The sequence below is a fragment of the Oncorhynchus masou genome, chromosome 22 (assembly GCF_036934945.1).
Source record: "Oncorhynchus masou masou isolate Uvic2021 chromosome 22, UVic_Omas_1.1, whole genome shotgun sequence".
NCBI classification, from domain to species: Eukaryota; Metazoa; Chordata; class Actinopteri; order Salmoniformes; family Salmonidae; genus Oncorhynchus; species Oncorhynchus masou.
In genome coordinates this window covers 48,780,611-48,799,586 of record NC_088233.1, presented here as the reverse complement: position 1 = coordinate 48,799,586, position 18,976 = coordinate 48,780,611, and the positions used below count along the sequence as shown (strand labels likewise).

Sequence of the window (18,976 nt, the reverse complement as noted above, 5' to 3'; positions counted from 1 at the left end):
ACAGGACTTCTGTGTGCTATGATGAGTCTGTGCTTTCTGGCTTGTCATTGTTCCCGTGCGTCCTGCAGCTCCACTGAAGGCTTGAGGATTAGTTGGCTGGGCACAGACAAAGCCCCCCTTAGAGTTCCTAGTTCCCGTTCCTCCATAAGACAGTTGCTATGGCAACGTACCATTTCTCCCTGTGAGACTTGGGAGGAGGACCAAGATCTGCAGACTGCAATGCAAAGCTGACGGAGGCGCTTCAAGTAGCTCGGCTGTATTGTACAGGGTTCAGTAGGCACCAAATGGAAAAAGAGCAGGAGGAACTGCTTATTTCTGTTCTCCGTTGCAAAATGTTTTGCTATGGTGTCAACAACCCAGATTTCAGTAACACAACATGCCGCTCCAATGCTTTTCAAACAATCACTGTTTGGATAGAGAGAGAGGGATTCTTAAAACCTTGTAACACAAACACTTCAGGGTTTATTTGTAGCTCTGAATAACACAGATGCTGTTGCAATGTCAATGTTCAGCCTTAGGAACAAGACAAATTGTTCCCCTAGTTTTCTAGCACATATTATGTTACAATGTCCAATAGCCTGGCTGGCAGATCTGAAGTCAGTCGTCAAGAGACAGTGCTCTTGTTAGAACATCTAGTATCCAAACATGTTATCACTTCTTTACCCGTCTTTAATGAACAAGTCTTAACGATTGTCGTAGTTGTGCAACATTGTGAATGCTACTCAGATTTATGACCTTAAACTGCACGACAGATTGGTGTATTGGCTACACATTATCAGAGTTGTTACTAATCAGTGATTTACAGTAATTCAATCAAGTGCATAGAAAACCAATCAACGCTAACTCCCTTTGGCCATAAGTCTTGGTACAGTACAGCGGTTGGTTATAGCACTGTGCAGTGTTAAGAGGATCAGTATTGTCACATGACCCCAAACCCTACCAAGCTGATCACAATCAAGCACTGAGAGCTTGGTTACTATGGCACCCATCCACTGTAATAAGTCACTCAAAGCATTGCTTTCATGATGGGATGAAATCACGCACACGCAGACACACACACACACACGCCCTTTGAACAGTTACAGGCTGCAATGTGGTCGAGTTCGACACAATTCTATAAGCCTATGGGTCAACAACACATAGGCACGTGACAGGTTTATAATATTAATGACAAATGAGAGAGGAAATGTATTAAAGACATGGTTCCTTTAATAAGATCTGTCCGCGAATGACATTCAATGGTGGGCTGTAATGATATTGCTGCTTGATACATACAGTACATCATGGAGCACGGAGCACAGTAGTTAAGCATGAGTTATTATTAGTACGAATTAGTTTAACCCGTGTCTTATTAGAACTTCAGCATACAAACCCCTAAGAAGTATTTTCAGTCCAACATGGTTGTTGTGCTGCATTCAAGTCCATTCAAGTCGTCATCTATCACTACATGGTTACACTCTGGGTGTAGACAGCCACAAATGGATGGATTACACTACCGTAGCAGTGTCAGTATAGCATGTAGCCGTGTTCCTCCACATCCCGATACAGAGGGAAGACGAGGAAGTAGTAGTATCGGACACACAGAGTATAGGACATGCTGTAGTCTAGGTGTAACAGGCCTAGGTGTCAGGTTGGAGGCTGTTAAGTAGAAGGAGTCCCATTGCATATAGTTGTATTAGAATTAGAGCTATGGCTATGCACTAGAGCATTCTAAATGTGCATTCCTACCGGAGTGTAACGCTCTTGGAGCATTTGGTGCCATTTTAAATTCGACATCTCAAACAGAGTTGGGACTAAATCTGGACATTACCTATGGCTCTGAATGGGGATGAGACAGACAGGTCGGTAAGAAGAGGTATATCTGGGTCGGAGGGGGTTGGGCGGTCTACTTCTTGAATGGTGGAGGGATCTTGATGTCCTGACCCTTCTCCAGCTTCTTCTCACAGTCGATCAGGTAGTTGACGCCGTCCACCACCGTCTGCACTAGCTGGACCTGATCACAGAGAGAGAGAGAGAGTCAGTGGGCGGGTTGGAGAGAGAGAGAGACGACTGCATCGCAGACCGTGCCAGATCTCACAAGATCCAGTTAACACATCAACTAAGCACATCGAATGACATAGGCTGAGCAATGTGATGCCCGACGGCGCAGTCGATGACGTGGCACAGGACCAATGGTTGCTGCAACATCTGCAATGAGGTCAGCCTGGAGTGTTCGAGGTCGACCGCCTTGCAGCCAGACTGTGCAGAATCCCTGATCGACGGTTCATCTTGCATCCTGAATAACTGCCCGTTATGTCGTCCAGGTCAGCGATTCGGATTCTGAGCCCTGCTTAAACCGATAACCTCAATCACGCGGACAGAGACTGTGGACGGTCGAGAGATGTCGCTCTCTCTCTCTGTTCCTCACCCTCTTACGCTTTTGTTCTCTCTTTCCCGCATTCTTTCACTCACAGACCTTGCCCTTGCATTCCTCACCGATTGGTTCTGGAGAGCTGCAGTGTGTGCGACCCCCCCCCCACGTACCTGGTTAAAATAATCAACCGCATCGTGATTGGTGTGTGCGTGTGCGTCTAAATGCAGTGTTCGCGGAGGATCTACAGGTAAGTGCCAAAATTTAAAGGAAACACCGACATAAAGCGACTTAATAGGGCGTCCGGGCCACCACGAGCCACCAGAACAACTTCAATGCGCCTCGACATAGATTGTACAAGTGTCTGGTACTCCGCACACATTGTGGCTCTCCAGGACCCACGCCAGCAACACACAGTACAGAATAGTCCCATTGTCTTCTTTTATCTATGTCACCATCTCGCATGCAGACTCACGCATGACAGCATGACTGGGTACACAAGGGGTTACACAACACACAAACAGAGGCAAGACGGTCTCTCTCTCCTCGAGACACTGTTCAAGCCTTCCAGTACAAGCCATGGCCGCATCTCAGTAGTCTAAAACGGCTTCCTCGCTTGTGTCCTCTCATTTACTATACAGAGCTGTAAAGCAAATGCATTTGTTACTCTTCACCGTATTGTTTTGGCCCACCTTCTCAGATTCTGAATAACAGCGTATTGACTTGCCTTCTTAATCCCTTGGCTCCTAAGGAGCTGAGGCTATCGATGAATGTCTGCCATCTCAGTCGGTTCCTGGCAAGTTTTTCCAGGTCGTGCCTTAGCTGTAATATCCTCATTTGGGATAATAACTGTTATTGCATTGCCTTGTATTGTAGGTGCAGGTAAAGGAGAGGAGTGGAGAGTACGCCATTTTAGACTATTAGAGATGCACCCCGTGGCCGTGTGTGTGTGTGTGTGTGGGTGGGGTGAATTTTCCCCTAGTACAGATCTACGATCAGCTTCCCCTTCCCAATCCAAACTGGATCAGTGTCTAAGAGAAAGTTCACCCTACACTATGTATTCCTTATTACCTCTGACTGGCCCAGTCTGTCCAGGTTGGAGATGTCAAAGGTGCTGCCCACGGCTGCAGTGTCCACTCCTCCGGTACCTCTCTTCTGCAGACGCAGGTTGTCCAGGATCTTTGCGAAGCGGGGGTCCTGCAGTGGGGTCAAAGACACACAATTTTACAGACGCGCCATTGAGAGCATCCTGTCGGACTGTATCGCCGCCTGGTATGGAAACTACACTGCCCTCAACCGCAGGGCTCTCCAGAGGGTGGTGCGGTCTGCCCAACGCATCACCAGGGGGCACACCGTCTTCCCTCCAGGACACCTACAGCACCCGATGTCACAGGAAGGCCAAAAAGATAATCAAGGACACCAACCAGCCGAGCCACGGCCTGTTCACCCCGCTATCATCCAGAAGGCAAGGTCAGTACAGGTGCATCAAAACTGGGACCGAGAGACTGAAAAACAGCTTCTATCTCAAGGCCATCAGACTGTTAAATAGCCATCACTGAACTTAAGTCACTAGCCGGCTACCACCCGGTTATTCAACGCCGAACCTTAAGAGGCTGCGGCCCTATGTACATAGACATGGAATCACTGGTCACTTAAATAATGTAACACTAGTCACTTTAATAATGTTTACATCCTGTGTTCTACTGTATTTTAGTCAATGCCACTCTGACATTGCTCATCCTAATATTATTTAATTCCATTTTTTTTTTTTTACTTGACTTAGATTTGGTGTATTGCTGTGAATTGTTAGATACTACTGCATTGTTGGAGCTAGGAACACAATCATTTCACCACACACGCAATGACATCTGCTAAATATGTGTATGCGACCAAAACAATTTTGATTTGATTTGATTTTGACGGGGCACAAAACATAGGAAATGAAGAGATACTATCTGAAATTGTCCAACAGGAAACCCTCGTTTCCGATGTAAAAACGTTTTGCTAGGGTGTGCCCTCACAAGCACGGCCCTGGTGAGCGAGGGGAAAGGGATTTTCAGAAGACAAATGGGCCTTGAATGACTGGCATGCGGGGATCTTGTTGGTCGCTGGTGTGAGGGTATAAAGGTTTGTGTGTTTGTGAGTGTGTGAATTTGTATAGGGGAAAGCCAAAGATGTATTATCATATTCAGACGTCTTATAAAGAAAATTAATCTTGTTTCAAGAAAATTGTATCTTACCCCACATGTCAAGCTTACCCCACGTGTCAAAATAGGCAACATTATCTGCCAATGTAGTCAGATAATGTATCTTGGTAAGAAAAAAAGTCATTTAAAATTTATTAGCACTCAAAACAAGATAAATAAAGATCTAGGTAAGACCGTTTTTGCCGTGTATATTTGTTGAGGCTCTGAGTAGATATTGCTGTGTGTGTGTGTGTGTGTGTGTGTGTGTTACCTTGCTGAGCTTGGGCAGATTGACGTGTACTCCAGCGCGGAGCCCAGTGCCCAAGTTGGACGGGCAGGTGAGGATGTAGCCCAGTCTCTCATTCCACATGAACTCCCAGCCTTTCTCCTGGATAAGCCTCTCCACCTAACCAAACATGACATGAGAACTTGAGATTAGATGAATACTAGACTGTCATTTGTTTTGCAAACATAGACTGTCGATCAGCAGCCATATAGTGATCGGGTGTGGGTGTGTGTACCTTTGTCTTGTCCAGACATCTATGATCTTCAGAAAACCCAGGTTCTTGTACTCTACCATGTTTTATTGTGGGTCCTTCACATGGAATGTCAACTTTGGGACGTTATATATATATATATGGTATGTACTTCAGGAAAGTATTCAGGCCCCTTGACTTTTTCCACATGTTGTTACATTAGCCTTAATCTAAAATGGATTAAAACAAATTATAACTCACAGCAATCTATACACAATACCCCATAATGACAATGTGAGGTTTTTAGACATTTTTGCCGACGTATACATTTTTTAAACACGAAATTGACGTCAGGTGCATCCTGTTTCCATTGATCATCCTTGAGATGTCTCTACAACTTGATTGGAGTCCACCTGTGGTAAATTCAATTGATTGGACATAATTTGGAAAGGCACACACCCATCTATTTAAGGTCCCACAGTTGACATGGCATGTCAGAGCTAAAACCAAGCCATGAGGTCGAAGAAATTGTCCTTAGCGCTCCGAGACTGGATTGTGTCAAGGCACAGATCTGCGGAAGGGTACCAAAACATTTCTGCAGCATTGAAGGTCCCCAAGAATGCAGTGGCCTTTATCATTCTTAAATGGAAGAAGTTTGGAACCACCAAGACTCTTCCTAGAGCTGCTCGGCCATACTGAGCAATCGGGGGAGAAGGGCCTTGGTTAGGTAGGTGACCAAGAACCCGATGGTCACTCTGACAGAGCTCCAGAGTTCCTCTGTAGAGATGGGAGAACCTTCCAGAAGGACAACCATCTCTGCAGCACTCTACCAATCAGGCCTTTATGGTAGAGTGGCCAGACGGAAGCCATTCCTCAGTAGAAGGCACATAACAGCCCGCTTGGAGTTTGCCAAAAGGTACCTAAAGACTCTTAGACCATGAGAGAGAAGATTCTCTGGTCTGCTGAAACCAAGATTGGACTCTTTGGCCTGAATGCCAAGTGTCATGTCTGGAGGAAACCTGGCACTATCCCTATGGTGAAGTATGGTGGTGACAGCATCATGCTGTGGGATGTTTTTCAGCGGCAGGGACTGGGAGACTAGTCAGGATCAAGGCAAAAATGAACGGCGCAAAGTACAGAGAGATCCTTGATGAAAATCTGCTCCAGAGCGCTCTGGACCGCAGGAGTGGCTTCGGGACAAGTCTCTGAATTTCCTCGAGTGGCCCAACCAGAGCCCGGACTTGAACCCGATCCAACATCTCTGGAGAGACCTGAAAATAGGTGTTCAGCAACGCTCCCCATCCAACCTGACAGAGCTTGAGAGGATCTGCAGAGAAGAATGGGAGAAATTGCCCAAATACAGGTGTGCCAAGATTGTAGCGTCATACCCAAGAAGACTCCAGGCTGTAATCACTGCCAAAGGTGCTTCAACAAAGTACTGAGTAAAGGGTCTGAATACTTATGTAAATGTTATTTTTCCACTTTTATTTTGAATAAATTAGCAAAAAAAACAACTGTTTTTGCTTTGTCATTATGGGATATTCTGTGTAGATTGATGAGGAAAAAAAACAAATTTAATCAATTTTAGAATAAGGCTGTAACCTAACATATTATTTTTTATTAAATTTGGAAAACGTCAAGGGGTCTGAATACTTTCCGAAGGCACTGTAGACAGGTGTGTGCCTTTCCAAACCATGTTCAATCAATTGAATCAAGTTGTAGAAACATCTCAAGGATGATTAATAGAAACAGGATGCACCTGAGCTGAATTTAGAGTCTCATAGCAAAGGATCTGAATACTTATGCAAATTAGCTATTTCTGTTTTTTATTTGTCATAAATTTGCAAACATTTTTTAAAACCTGTTTTTGCTTTGTCATTATTGGGTATTGTGTGCAGATTGATGAGGAACATGCTTTATTTAATTCATTTTAGAATTAGGCTGGGGGGGTCTGAATACTTTCCGAATGCACTGTACTAATACATGTGTGTAGTGTCGTCATTGCTACTGTTTGGCCATTACTACTGTTCAATAACAGTCCTTGCTTTAACAATTTGGCGTCTCCTGCGTCTAATGAGGAACTTGGAAAAATTAGATAAATAACTAAAGTGTGTGAGTGTGTGTGTGTGTGTGTGTGTGTGTGTGTGTGTGTGTGTGTGTGTGTGTGTGTGTGTGTGTGTGTGTGTGTGTGTGTGTGTGTGTGTGTGTGTGTGTGTGTGTGTGTGTATGTGTGCACCTCTTTCAGGCCTGTGCAGAAGCGGTCAAACACTCTCTTCATGTTGCCTCCCTTCTCCATAGAGATGACTCTGGTGTGGTCCTCCTCATTGATCCAGATGAGGAAGGTCTTCGTGTTGTTGTGCCTGAGTGGAGATGGTTTAAAAATCACAAAACACTCAAATCAATACTTCAATTTATTTTTTGGAAATCAACGGATCCCACCGCTACCACCAGCGTACGTAGACTCGTTTTGGGGAAGCTGAGCTCAACCATTGATATCGATGCCTTTCCTTAATGTTGAGTAAAAAAAAAAAAAAAGGAAACACGGTGCTTGGAGCCCTCGTCATAATGGATTGAGTGAGACAAGATCAATATACGACTAAGAGATAATTTTCCTATTCTCCATTGCACCAGCTCGAGTTGATGTCCCGGGTTCCGTTTAACATACATGTAGCTGCTTCATAACTTCATGCACAAAACACAGAGGTGATGGTCGCTGTCTACAGTATTGCCATATACGCAGTAATCTTACAGTAATGCATCGTTATGCATACAGTAATGCATGACAATTAAAAAATCTCATCGGAATTGCACTGTAATGAATTGCATTCAGTAAAAACGGACTTCCTAAAAACAATCAGAGAAAGTAATGGATCGGTCTGGAGCCAGGAGAGCGGAGGGCAGGATGAAAGGAGGAGGGCCGTCAAACGGAGAGTGAGAGAGGGTGAATTATGAAGGAGAGGAGAAGAGTTTTGTATGATGTAGGCACAGGGGGTGGGGGGGGATAAGAGGAAAGCTGGTTATCGATGCTGGAGCAGCACCAGGCTATTTCTGGGCACCAGGCTATTTCTGGACACCGGCTGAAACTCAATGCGGAGAGGGCATTGTCTACAGCACCATAGCCATGTTCTGAGTTTTAGCGAGGTTTTGGATGGGGGTGAGAGGGGGTTGACTTTCTTATAAACGTAAAGAAAGTCAAAGCTCATTTACTGCGTTTCTATACAATTTACAAACTCTAAAATGTAATTTGGAGAACAGCAAAAACAAGCAAAAATGACCCCAGCCATTATCACATTGGTTACTGTACTTCATTCACCTCAGTCAATCTACAAACACATAGCCAATGGACTTTTCCCACATTTTGTTATGTTGCAGCCTGAATTTAAAATGAATTAAATTGAGATTTCTTTGTCACTGGCCTATAAACAATACCCCATAATGTAAAAGTGGAGTTATGTTTTTAGACATTTGTACAAATTAATTCAAAAATAAAGATGAAATGTCTTGAGTCAATAAGTACTCAACCCCTTTGTTATGGCAAGCCTAAATAAGTTCATGAGTACAAATGTGCTTAACAAGTCACATAATAGGTTGCATGGACTCACTGTGTGCAATAATAGTGTTTAACATGATTTTTGAATGACTATCTCATCTCTTTACGCCACACATACAATTATCTGCAAGGTCCCTCAGTCAGGCAGGTAGCCTAATGGTTAGCGTGTTGGGCCAGTAACCAAAAGTTTGCTGGTTCAAATCCTGAGCTGACCAAGTAAAAAAAATAATCTGTTGTTCTGCACCTGAACAAAGCAGTTAACCCACAGTTCCCCAGGAGGCCGTAAATAAGAATTTGTTCTTAACTGACTTGCCTAGTTAAATAAAGGCTAAATAAAATTTTAATTTTTTTTTTTAAAAGCTGTGAATTTCAAACAGATTCAACCATAAAGACCAGGGAGGTTTTCCAATGCCTCGCATATACCTTTGAGCATGGTGAAGTTATTAACACTTCAGATGGTATGTCAATACACCCAGTCACTACAAAGATACAGGCGTCCTTTCTAATTAAGTTGCCGGAGAGGCCAATGGTGTCTAAAACAGTTACAGAGTCTATTGGCTGTGATAGGAGAAAACTGAGGATGGATCAACAACATTGTAGCTAATCCACAATACTAACCTAATTGACAGAGTGAAAAGAAGGAAGCCGGTACAGAATAAAAAAAACATTACAAAACATGCATCCTGTTTGCAACAAGGCACTAAAGTAATACTGCAAAAGAAAAATGTGGCAAAGAAATTAACATTGTGTTCTGATAACAAAGTGGTATGTTTGGGGCAAATCCAATACAACACATTACTGAGTACTACTCTCCATATTTTCAAGCATAGTGGTGGCTGCATCATGTAATGGGTATGCTTGTAATCGTTAAGGACCGGGGAGTTTCAGGATAACAAATGATGGACCAGACACTGGGAGATGAATTGATCTTTTAGCAGGACAGTAACGTAAAACACAAGGCCAAATCTACATTGGAGTTGTTTTCCAAAAAGATTTGACTTATATCTACTTGAAAATCTAAGGCAAGACCCGAAAAGACTTACCCAGAAAGACTCATCTCTTCAGCTGTGGAAGTCGCATTCTTCTCTGACAAAGGTGCTTCAGGACAAAGTATTGTCAACTCATGATATGGGTGTGAATACTTATTCACAGCCATATAAATGAGATATTTCTGTCTTTCATTTTCAATAAATTTGCCAACATTTCTAAAAACATGTTTTCACTGTCATTATGGGAGATTGTGTATATGGGTGAGATTATTTTTTATTTAATTAATTCATTTTGAATTCAGGCTACAACACAACAAAATGTGGAATAAGTCAAGAGGTGTGAATACTTTCTGAAGGCACTGTAAACAATTAGCCGCTGCGGATTAACTCACACTTACACTGCACTGGGGTTAAAAACTATAATTGACAGAGCGATCTATTGGCAGAAAAAGTATTTTATTAACAAAAGGTAAACAAATACATTTGCTTTACAAATTCTATTTTTTTTGTTGTTGCAGTTTTACAGCAAATTTCCAATTATTATTCCAATTATTATTTATTATTAAATGTGCGATTCTACACATTTTGCCATGCCGTATACCATGTTAATATGATACCTGAGCAAGAGTGACTAGCTAAAGCAATGGGGGCCCCCTGGAGGTCAGGGCCCCTGGGCATGTGCCCTGCGTGCCCAGTCAGTAATTCGGCCATGATAACTAGAAATGTAGATAGCTGGCTAGACTATCTGGACTCATTTACCAATTTAAAACATTTGAATTGACTGGTGCAATGGGCTAGTTGAGTGACTTTCTATCCAATTGGCAACAGATTGGCAACAGATTTGAATGTGAATATTCTCAAATCCGCATTAAAAACAAGAAGCGTGTTTTCCCCTCCAATGATGTTTCCGTCAAATTGGCTTGTTGCAGATAAAACGCTGTGTGTGATGAGGTAGTGTACATACAATACCTTTTGTATTTTCAACTCTACTGATGGTTTTGCTCACAATTGATTTTTGCCTTATATGGTAAGTGTGCCCACTCTGGTATTGGCAAGTGCGCACACCGCTACCAGCACACTGTTGGCTAGAGTGCACCTGTAGCCTACCAGATGAGATTATTATTATGGACAAAAGAGCAAGATTACTTTTGTTTGTCAAACAGCAGTCAAGCATCGATTATCATGTCACCAGAATAAGACCCTCTATATTTATTGGAAATAACCATCAAGATCACCACCTTGCACTTTCACCACCCTGTGAAGTTCATCATCATTTATTGAATCTTATTGCCTAATAAACTGCATTCTTTCCCAACAAATCAGTGGGAGGACCACACAACATGTCACCGTGTGACTCCAACTTCGATAGGATGGTTATTATAGAAATATTTGCGCATGAAAGCGTTTCCACTGACATTTCTCTCATAATTCATTTTACTGATACAAAACAAATCCCACCTTGTGGAGCGTATTTTGTTTTGTAGACATTTGGAAAGTTTACCGAAAAATTTCCTGCAGGCCTGTCATGAAATTGTACTTTACGCGCATTAAAAAGGTTGGATGGAAACCTGGTTAGTGAGGGACATATAACAAGAGAAAAATAATCCAAATGAAATCAGGAAATCTGTAATCAATTGAGCTGTTTTTGCCCAGGAGATCTCACTCATGTAATTTTACATCTAACTAAGATGTAAGATGTTTGGTGCAGTGTTTCTAAAGTGAACAAAATGTACATGAAAACTAGTCTTTCTCATTGAATGACAACAAACACGTAATTAAAGAATCCCTACTGTTAACCAATCACAGCCGAAAGGGTGTAGACTTCATCTACTGAACTGGGACCACCCTCAAGAAAAAAGAGGTGCTCGAACAGCAAATAATTTAATTTTAAAAATGCACCAAAACCAACACAAATTTCACAACATTTTGCCAGAATATATGCGCGAACAGTATCAACTGGGAAGCATACAGTAAGCTATAGTAGTACGATGGCCCTAGAGAAACTTAGAGTTACGTGCCTTGCTCAAGGACACGTCGACAGATTGTTCACCTTGTCGGCTCGGTATTCGAACCGGCGACCTTTCGGTTACCCGACCAACACTAACTGCTAGACTACATGCCACTGATGCACGTTTAAGGCTCAATCTAGAAGAGCTACAAGCTAGTGGGCATTATTTTGCTAGAAGAGTCATGGTGATGTGTAGCATGAACTGTATGCAAATAACTGTGAAACAATCAAAATCACCTCTCACTGTGATGACTGTTAATGACCACTAAGGGTTCGTATCTATAACTAACAGGTGCTTACCAGATACCGCGTGCGTCTGGCCAATCACGAGCCATCCCCGAACAGGTCAGCAGAGGAGACACGGGTTTGTCAAACAGGAAGTGGTCCTATGTCAACATGGTAGACAGGAAATGCGGTCTTAATGAAAGTGGAGCAATATCAATGCCCCCCCCCCAAAAAAATCCTTGCTATTATTTCCCTTTTCTCACTCCCCTTTATGTCCTTACAACACGTAAAATGGATTGGCCTCTTGACTCACGTCGATGAGCTGCTGCTGCTCCTGGTCTGTCATATGGGTGAGGCTGTAGTAGGTCCCCGCCAGGTCCCCCTTCAGGCCAGCCAGGGCGTCAACCACCACCCTCTCCACCTCGCGGCGTTCCGCCCGGGTACACGCCGGGGGCAGGCTCAGCCCCCTGATGCTACGGCCCGTCCTGACCCGCGACGACAGCACGTAGCGCTCGTCAAAGTTGCCAGACGTGAGCTGCAAGCGGGGAGAAAAAAAAGGAAAAAAAAGAATGAATGGCGTCTCGTAAACAGTATCACAACACCAGCATTGATGGAGGACATTTGTGAATGATCTATGATCCCCAAAGAGCGAAAGGGTTTTGACCAAGTTAAGACATGATAGTTTCTATATTTTGTTCCCTTAACAAATGATTTGTATGCCATATAATTCATTGTAGCTTATGACATATTCACGTAACACAACATTCCAGTATGCGCAATGGATGTACTGAATAATTATATAATATTAGCTGGTATAACTGATTAGTGTAGTGCATTGACTGTATATGAATGGACAAAGACAACGTCACACCATTCATTGCTATGTGACGACTCAATGGCGCATTTGAAGCTCAGGAAGTCTGTTTTATCTTAGTAAGAGGTCTCATGGCTGGGATTCTCAAGACATAGCATTTGCAGCTTGAGCTACTCCAGGAAGTGCTGTTGCAAGCTGCGACCAGGGGAGTACGACTGCCCCGTCTCATGGAGCACCTCAAGTTGAATGCCGACCAGGTTACTGCAGGCTGCAACTAAGCTATCCTTATAACTTATTCTGTGTGCGATTTTAAAACAATTGGTTCAAGGACATACATCCGGTGTAATAGAAGCAATTATTGATACCATGATTGTCTTCGAATTTGTTCTTTATTTGCATGAAGATTGACCACGAAGATTGCCATTTTCCCATTCACTACAATAGGGGACCCTGCTTCATTAAATCAACAGCCTCGGTGGGCCTTGAACTTCATGGCTTCAATGAAAGGGGGCAGTCGTTCTCCCCTGGTGTAGTGTCCAGCGAGTGAATCTGTCCACCTTCTAAACGTTAGATAACTTCACTGTCACATCTAGGTAGCGTCCCAAATGGCATCCGACTCCCTATGTAGTGCACTACTTTTGACCAGGGCCTGCATCCTCCTATTCCCTACGGGGTCTGGTCAAAAGTAGAGCACGATCAAAGGAGTAGGGCGCCATTTGGGATGCAAACCCTATACTGTGGTTTTCAGTGAAGTTGCATACCTTGCTGGAGTCCAAGTCGGTGGGATGGGTCATAATCTGAGGGTCGTAGCCATTGTGCCGCTCCTTGATGACTGGGTCAAGGAGGTCTGCAAACACCTGAAACCACCCACATCCACATCAGAGGTCTGACCACATAACATCATCATATAGCCTACAACAGTTGTCACACCTAAGCTGAAAGGATGGGAGTTCTTTAAATGATCATTGTCTCTTTATAAACTACTAGATGGGCTTACAGTATAGTATTGTAATGCAGCTGAGTTAAGAGGGGGTGTGGTATATGGGAAATGTCCACTCACTGGGCAGGGCACTAATGCACAGTCATAGCCACATGATGAGACAGAATATCATCTGCATACGAGTGAGGGAATAATAATGATATCACTTTCTATTTTTGTAATAGAATGTGGTCCATGAACCATTGCGCTCGCTACTGATCATTTTAGATGCCAAAAGTGTTATATAGGCCACAGGGTAGTCATTCATTCTCAATGTCTCTGAGATAAATGTAGACCATTGGCTAAATTGGCTATTTATGGCAAAAGCAATTGCTTTTCTTTGTCGTTAAATATGCTCCACAACTTGACCTTCAACCATACATTTAGGGGGTGTCTGAAAATGTTACTAGCTGTCAAATCCTTTCTTCCTCCCCGGGCTCATTTCCCCAAATCCTCACCTTCCTCTCAAAGCTCATTGGAGGATGAGGTCCAAAGGGAGGGACTTCGGATCCTCTCCTCCTACTCTTTGAGAGAACAAACACAGCCTACGGTTTCACTACACTGACCTTGAACTACTGCCTCCAAACTAATGCCCCTAGCTCTGACCTCGTATGACTCCTCATCCCCTGCCACCATGCCCACGGTCTTGATGAAGGGGTGCCCGGGGTTGTCCACGCCAGTCTGGATGGCCTGGTCCAGGGAGTACCCGTTGGGCGTGGTCTTGTCCACCAGCTTGGCATAGATGGCTGGGGTCAGGTGGCTGGCCATGCAGTTGTTGTGCTTGCGTAGGTCCGGGTACTCGGCACTGTCAGGACACAGTCAGTCACTCACCCCCCAAAAATTGTTATATCATTGTAACTGAGAAACAACCACAAGGACAGTTTAAAATTCGAAATGAAATTGGAAATGTGCACATGACTAATTAGAGTTCATTATTATGATGCTCCTGAGAATTATAACCTAAGACTCACTGCAAGTCAACACCTACACAGATTTCCATCTATGGCTCGGATTGTCAAGAGATAGCTATAATTATAGGTTCGTTACCTGTGATTTTCTTTGGCATAGCCTACCACTAGGCTTTTGGCATGTACTGCATGCATGCGCTATTTATACACCTGGCACAGGAGCGCTGTCTTCGCCGACGACATAACAGTGTATAGTAGCCAAACCTAATAAAATCTGGTCACACCAGAAGTTGAGCATTATTTGGAAATGGAATATCCAATCATTCTTAATACACATTATGCAATCAGATTTTCCAACTGACATTTTGTCTAAAGCACCTCCACTCGGTGTTGGGTTTGCGCTGGATTGTGCCTATCATTAGGCCTATAAAGTCACAAAAGCAGAGTTTTCCCTGACCCCATGCAGGTCATATAAGGTCGAATCTAGACAATTCCACCATGGTTAAGGAAATAAACCTGTCTCATCAACAACTCAATTAGAACATATCAATGTGGCCTAGTATTTGTTGGCAAAACATTCCCTCGTGGAACCATGTAGCATTCAGAGAATGATTTAGAAAATATGCATATTTAATTATTTATATCTATATTAATTATTCATCATTAGGCATAAAGAACATGTGGTGCAATATAAGTTAAATATATCTCGAGAATAAACTGGCTTAGGTCTGGTTATAATTTTTACAAATAGGTTAGTTTATGATCGAAAGACTCGAAATACCACATTCGTCTCCCAGTCGCTGGCATTGCTTTGATAGTAAAATTATTTCATTGAGATCAGCATATTATTCACGTATTAAGCTAAATACTTAATGACAATGTGACAATACGCTCTCGCACTTTTCATGGCTAAACTGAAAATGTCCATCTATAGCAGTAAAGGGCTTACCTGGCGGGGTACACTCTCCGTGCTTGCGCTCCGGCGGTGACATGTTCACGATTGAGCAGAAAGCCCGCTGTCAAAGACCCGGCTCCAATTAATGACAGAATCCTCACATTTCGTTTGGAGGACAACATTCTGGCGAAGTTGTTTGCCATTCTTTTATATCCACAGTTCAAGAGGTAGGGATGGATGAAAGGGAGCCTTGTTGATGCTAAGCGTCTAAAAGGAAAGGATGAAATAAGAGAGAGTGGATGAGTGAGACTGGAATAGAGGAGACCGCGTGAATGCAAAGGGTCCAAGAGAGTACAGCAATAGACGAAGCCGTCTACACTACACTAACGCAGCTGTAGGCTACGCTGTAGTCTGTCTGTATTTTCCCCTCTCATAGGTCTACACACTGGACACATAATTACTTAATTTAGTTGTGGCTAGACGGTGAAAGCAGGGTGCAAAGTGCATCTGTGGATTTTTGGATATACTCACGGACAAACGTCCCACAACTACAAGTAACCATGCAATGAGTCATGGATGGGTGTAGTAGGCTTTGGCAAGCGCTATAGTTGAATCATTCATGTGAAATTCGAGCAAATCGATAACTCTTGACAATTCCTTAATTGGATTATCAATCAATGTATTGGGGTTTGGGTTTGCGTAATTACAGACCCGTCACCATGTATTGCAGGAACCAAGAGTTTAGGAAGGGGCTGACTTTTACCAGGGATTAAGGACAAGTATAGTGACTAAATACCTTGCTTTTGACACAACATTTAAAGATGCCTGGAAAAGCACACAGTCCTGTTGGCTATATGGCTAATTCAACTAAATATATAGGCTATGAAAGGGAATATTAGTAGAGTACTCTATTGCCTTAAGAGATCATGTTATGGTATTTAAACGGGCTTTATTGAGTGGAAATCCCTCTTAAAACGATCTGCATGGGTAGCTACTTTATGCCATCACGTGGGGGAAAAACAAGAGCATTATTGTGGAAAACCAAAGGCATTATTCTGAGGGAGACTTGTAGGAAAGGCTATTTAGTAAGGGATAATTCAGTGATCAAGATATGAAATGAGGAAATAGCAAGCTTACATGGGTTATCTGATCAAAGTTCACAGGAGGAAATGATGCAAGAGGTGTTTTATATACAGGCCTATGGCAATTCCATTGCAGGATAGATGATTGCATAACATATGCTTTTGCAATATAAGTTAGTTAGTATTAAAAGACGAAATGCATATGCAACATGACCAAAAGTATGTGGACACCTGCTCGTCGAACATCTCATTCCAAAATCATGGGCATTAATATGTATTTGGTCCCCCCTTTGCTGCTATAACAGCCTCCAGTCATCTGGGAAGGCTTTCCACTAGATGTTGGAACATTGCTGTGGGGACTTGCTTCCATTCAGACACAAGACCATTAGTGAAGACGGGCACTGATATTGAGCGATTAGGTCTGGCTCGCAGTCGGCGTTCCAATTCATCCCAAAGGTGCTCGATGGGGTTGAAGTCAGGGTTCTGTGCAGGCTTGTCAAGTTCTTCCACACCGATCTCGACAAACTATTTCTGTATGGACTTTGCTTTGTGCAGGGGGGCATTGTCATGCTAAAACAGAAAAGGGTATTCCCCAAACTGTTGCCACAAAGTTGGAAACACAAAATCATCTACAATATCATTGTATGCTGTAGCGTTAAAATTTCCTTTCACTGGCACTAAGGGGACTAGCCCGAACCATGAAAAACAGCCACAGACCATTATTCCACCTCCACCAAACTTTACCGTTGGCACTATGCATTGGGGTAGCAAGCGTTCTCCTGGCATCCGCCAAACCCAGATTCGTCCGTCGGACTGCCAGATGGTGGAGCGTGATTCCTCACTCCAGAGAACGCGTTTCCACTGCTCCAGAGTACAATGGCTTTACACCACTCTAGTTGACTCTTGGCATTGCACATGGGGATCTTAGACATGTTCAGCCATGGAAACCCATTTCATGATGCTTCCGACGAACAGTAACAGTTCTTGTGCTGGCGTTGCTTCCAGAGGCAGTTTGGAACTCGGTAGTGAGCTTTGCAACTGAGGACAGACAATTTTTACGCCCTACACGCTTCAGCATTCGTCGGTCTTGTTCTGTGAGCTTGTGTGGCTTACCACTTTGCGGCTGAGCTGTTGCTCCTAGACATTTTCACTTCACAATAACAGCGCTAGCAGGGCATACATTTGACAAACTGACTTGTTGGAAAGGTGGCATCCTATCATGTTGCCACGTGGAGTCACTGATCTCTTCAGAAAGGCAATTATAATGCCAGTGTTTGTCTATGGAGATTGCATGGCTAGGTGCTCAGTTTTTTTTACACCTGTTAGCGACAGGTGGCTGAAATAGACAAATCTACTAAATATTTGGTGTAACTGCAATAAATAATAATCGTTAAACACAATACAGTGCAGAAACAATTGCAATTGAGTTAACATTCATGGCAAACCAATTCTAAAAATGTGTACATTTATACTTTGGAAGTCAATTCTTGTGGCACACTACAGATGTAAAATATATGCAGGATAGTCTCACCTTGTTGCAGTACCCAGGTACTGGATGGCACTGCCTGTTGATGCCTTTGGCTGCCTTGCAGACCTGTGAGAGGCGTGGTGTCTCCTTATCTCCTTTAGAGTGGATTGTGCCTACCAGAGAACCTGATAAAACACATCATGACTAAGAATTGACATGCTCCCCTCCCCCCAATACAATAATATCTAACCAAATAATATATATATATATATATATATATATATATATATATATATATATATATATATATATATATGGGATATTTAACTCCCAATAACTTATATGTATCTTATCATGAATGATTATCCTATTATGCAGATTATTTGGGTTTCAGGTAAGGGTAGATATTATGGTATTGTATGCATAGTGTGTATACATATATGTACACACTGACTGTGCAAAACATAAAGAACACCTGCTCTTTCCATGACAGACTGACCAGGTGAATATAGGTGAAAGCTACGATCCGTCATTGATGTGACTTGTTAAATCTATTTCAATCAGTGTAGATGAAAGGGAGAAGACTGGTTAAATAAGGATTTTTAAGCCTTGAGACAATTGAGGCATGGATTGTATATGTGTGCCATTCTGAGGGTGAATGGGAAAGACAAAGTATTAAATTGCCTTTGAACGGGGTATGGTTTGTGTCAAGAACTGCAACGCTGCTGGGTTTTCCACACTCAACAGTTTCCAGTGTGTATCAAGAATGGTCCATCACACAAAGGACATCCAGACAACTTGACACTGTGGGAAGCATTGGAGTCAACATGGTCCAGCATCACTATGAAACACGACACTTTGTAGAGTCCATTAAAAATGAATTAACAACAAAAAAATGTGCTCGCTCTCTTTCTCGCCCCCCCAAAAAATATATATGATACACAATACCCCATAATGACAAAGTGAAAACATGTTTTTAGAAATGGTTGCAAATTATTTAAAAGGAAATACAGAAATATCTAATTGACATAAGTATTGACACCCCT

At 42.8% G+C, this 18,976-nt stretch overlaps 1 protein-coding gene across 1 annotated transcript; it reads right to left on the bottom strand.

Moving 5' to 3' along the window:
• Window positions 1–1,187: 1,187 nt before the first annotated feature.
• Window positions 1,188–18,100, bottom strand: LOC135509627 (creatine kinase U-type, mitochondrial-like). The gene is made up of 10 exons (XM_064930423.1): window positions 17,994–18,100; window positions 15,435–15,647; window positions 14,184–14,382; window positions 13,360–13,455; window positions 12,098–12,319; window positions 11,860–11,945; window positions 7,249–7,372; window positions 4,808–4,942; window positions 3,422–3,547; window positions 1,188–1,993 (listed from the first exon to the last, which is right to left on the bottom strand). The coding sequence occupies exons 2-10, from the start codon at window positions 15,581–15,583 to the stop codon at window positions 1,886–1,888; spliced, it is 1,245 nt and encodes a 414-aa protein (XP_064786495.1). The 5' UTR covers window positions 15,584–15,647; window positions 17,994–18,100; the 3' UTR covers window positions 1,188–1,885.
• Between the last annotated feature and the right edge of the window lie 876 nt (window positions 18,101–18,976).